The sequence below is a fragment of the Fopius arisanus genome, unplaced genomic scaffold (assembly GCF_000806365.1).
Source record: "Fopius arisanus strain USDA-PBARC FA_bdor unplaced genomic scaffold, ASM80636v1 scaffold00103, whole genome shotgun sequence".
NCBI lineage: Eukaryota > Metazoa > Arthropoda > Insecta > Hymenoptera > Braconidae > Fopius > Fopius arisanus.
The window spans coordinates 129,537-131,717 of record NW_011887842.1 but is presented as its reverse complement, the minus strand read 5'-3'; the positions used below and the strand labels follow the sequence as shown (position 1 = coordinate 131,717).

The 2,181-nt window shown below is 35.2% G+C and overlaps 3 protein-coding genes across 3 annotated transcripts in view; 2 read left to right on the top strand and 1 right to left on the bottom strand.

Annotated features, from left to right (window-relative positions):
• On the top strand, positions 1-1,563 carry mRpL37 (mitochondrial ribosomal protein L37; the record flags this gene model as incomplete). The annotated part of the gene is made up of 5 exons (XM_011312546.1): positions 1-110; positions 300-419; positions 501-607; positions 680-862; positions 1,015-1,563. Coding segments are annotated over 5 exons (942 nt in total), but the record flags the coding sequence as incomplete, so codon positions are not given.
• A 154-nt stretch (positions 1,564-1,717) lies between these two features.
• On the bottom strand, positions 1,718-2,175 carry Vti1b (Vesicle transport through interaction with t-SNAREs 1b). Its single transcript, XM_011312513.1, has one exon. The coding sequence runs from the start codon at positions 2,130-2,132 to the stop codon at positions 1,785-1,787; it is 348 nt and encodes a 115-aa protein (XP_011310815.1). The 5' UTR covers positions 2,133-2,175; the 3' UTR covers positions 1,718-1,784.
• LOC105271167 (dnaJ homolog subfamily C member 10-like) overlaps positions 2,136-2,181 on the top strand; it is a 3,917-nt gene continuing 3,871 nt past the window's right edge. Inside the window, exon 1 of the mRNA XM_011312545.1 lies at positions 2,136-2,171. Coding sequence (XP_011310847.1) covers positions 2,136-2,171 — 36 coding nt within the window. The remainder of the gene's footprint in view (positions 2,172-2,181) is intronic.

Here is a 2,181-nt window from a genome sequence, read left to right as displayed (position 1 = left end):
GCACAGGCTCAGGTGCTCACCAAATCTCTGGTAATTAAAGACTCATTGCCAGAGAAAATTGAGAACTCACTGGAGGATTCCAGTGAACTAGTCGATGAAATCATTCAACGGTAATTAAAATCAAATTTTTATTAATAAAAAAATTGGAAAAATGGAGACGAAATGAAATTCCGTAATTCCCATTTTCCTTCTATGCATTATTCGTCTCTATTCAGTGGTACTCAGTGGTCATTAATCTAGAAATTTTAAACGTTTGTTAAATAAATTATCAACAATTATCATTTAAATGGAATTTTCAGGATTATTTGTTCATCGACTATTTTCGACGCACATCAAGAAAAATTACCCAAAAGAAAAGATCCTGAACGACCTGCTTGGAATTACACAAGAGAATATGGAATCCCAGACATAAGGAAATCGTAAGAACTTTGTTACAATTAAAAATTCTCCATTAATTCTTAGGAATTAAATTACAGACTATTAATGGGGATTTTTTTTAGTCGAAATTTAACCGAAAAAATGCTCCAACTTTGTGAGTCTCTGTGTGGACTTGACATGATGCAGCAGCGACAGATCATTCATGACGAATTAGTGCAAGTGCCGTTCGGTAAAGACACAATTTAAAAAATTGTATCCCTATTAGGATTTTTACTCAATGCTTTTCCATTTTTATTTATAGTTAAAGACGGAGACCTTGTCAAATTCTCAACGAAAATAGATTTACTTATGACGTCAAAAATTCCCTTAAAACCGATGGGTTCTCCCCAAGACGCAGCAGATAAATCTCTCCCAGAGCTTTATCCTCTCGTATCAACAGCTGGCTTACGAGCCTATCACTTTTACAACTTAAAATCGCTGTATCGTAAGTAGTAAAATACTTTTATCAATTGTCTCGTCCAAAAGGTCGATAGAGTATTTTCTGTACAAAAGAGATCTTCCTCGTAAATAATTTTCTTTTCTACTCTTAACTAGATTTAATTTGTTAATGACTTCTTTGCTTGATTCTTCATTTAGCTGTGGCTAAAACATCCCCTTGGGCCACTCCTCACACAATTTTCATCTACCACGACCCTGAGACAGTGAAAAATCTGACGGAAATAGCCGTAAAAGAGGATCAACTATTGGCAAGATCTCTAATTGAATCATTCGCAACAGCCGCGACTTATGCGAGACAAAAATACGGAGACACCATCGAAGATTTGCCAGAACCGTTGACAGTTCAATGTGTTCAAGTAAACGTGCAAAATTATCATTTCTCAGTATTTCAATTGAACACTTTAAACATCGAGGGTACAGAGGGAAAAATGAATTACTGGTGGTCGTCACCGCAGATGAGTCTATTCGAAAAAGCCAAGTATGAAAATGCAAGACCAGTGTTTGAAGGCTACAATCCTGAAGTGTTTAAACGCATATTAGCATTTTATAAAAATGTTTAAATAGAAGGAATAAACTTTGTACATATATAACGTTCAGTTTACAGATCTTGAGATAAAATTTGTTCTATTAATATTTCTCATTATTTTAAATTGAGTCGAAGTGTTTTAATATAATTTACTAACTATACCTGGCTATATAACCCCGTTTTTAAAATCCATTATCAAGAAATTATAAATTACGGAATAAATGAAGGACGTGAAAAAACAACTCCTTTCAGATGGATGTAAACAACAGGAAATCCGTTGTAAGGTTCAAGGCGTATAATACTAAAAATGGCTCATTTCGAAGATATTTCTTCTTCATTTAATGATTTAATATTTTTGTAAATGCAATGTAGTCGGGAATATTCATTTCTTAGAGAAAAATTTCAAATACACAGTCAAAGCGAGAATAGCTCCTTCTAGAATAATTATCAAGATGAGAGCAATTTTATTAGTGAGTACTCCTCTGGTAATGAGTCTCATGATCTTCCGAGAGTTGTTCAGCTCTTGATCAGTATCGGAGAGTCTCCGCTTGGCACGAACCAACGTTTCTCTTTGCTCCCCCAATTCATTGATGACTTCTCTACCAATTTGTTCTGTCTCTGCAGCCACCAATTGAGATCGAGCTACAGATTGTGTTGATCTGTCCAATGAAGCTCGACCATCTAGAAGGGTCTGACGCTGTTCTGCTTCCCAATCAATTCCGTAATTCATCCTATGGGTTCCCTCTTCTTTTCGTTTCAGGGAAAACTGGCATTTAATT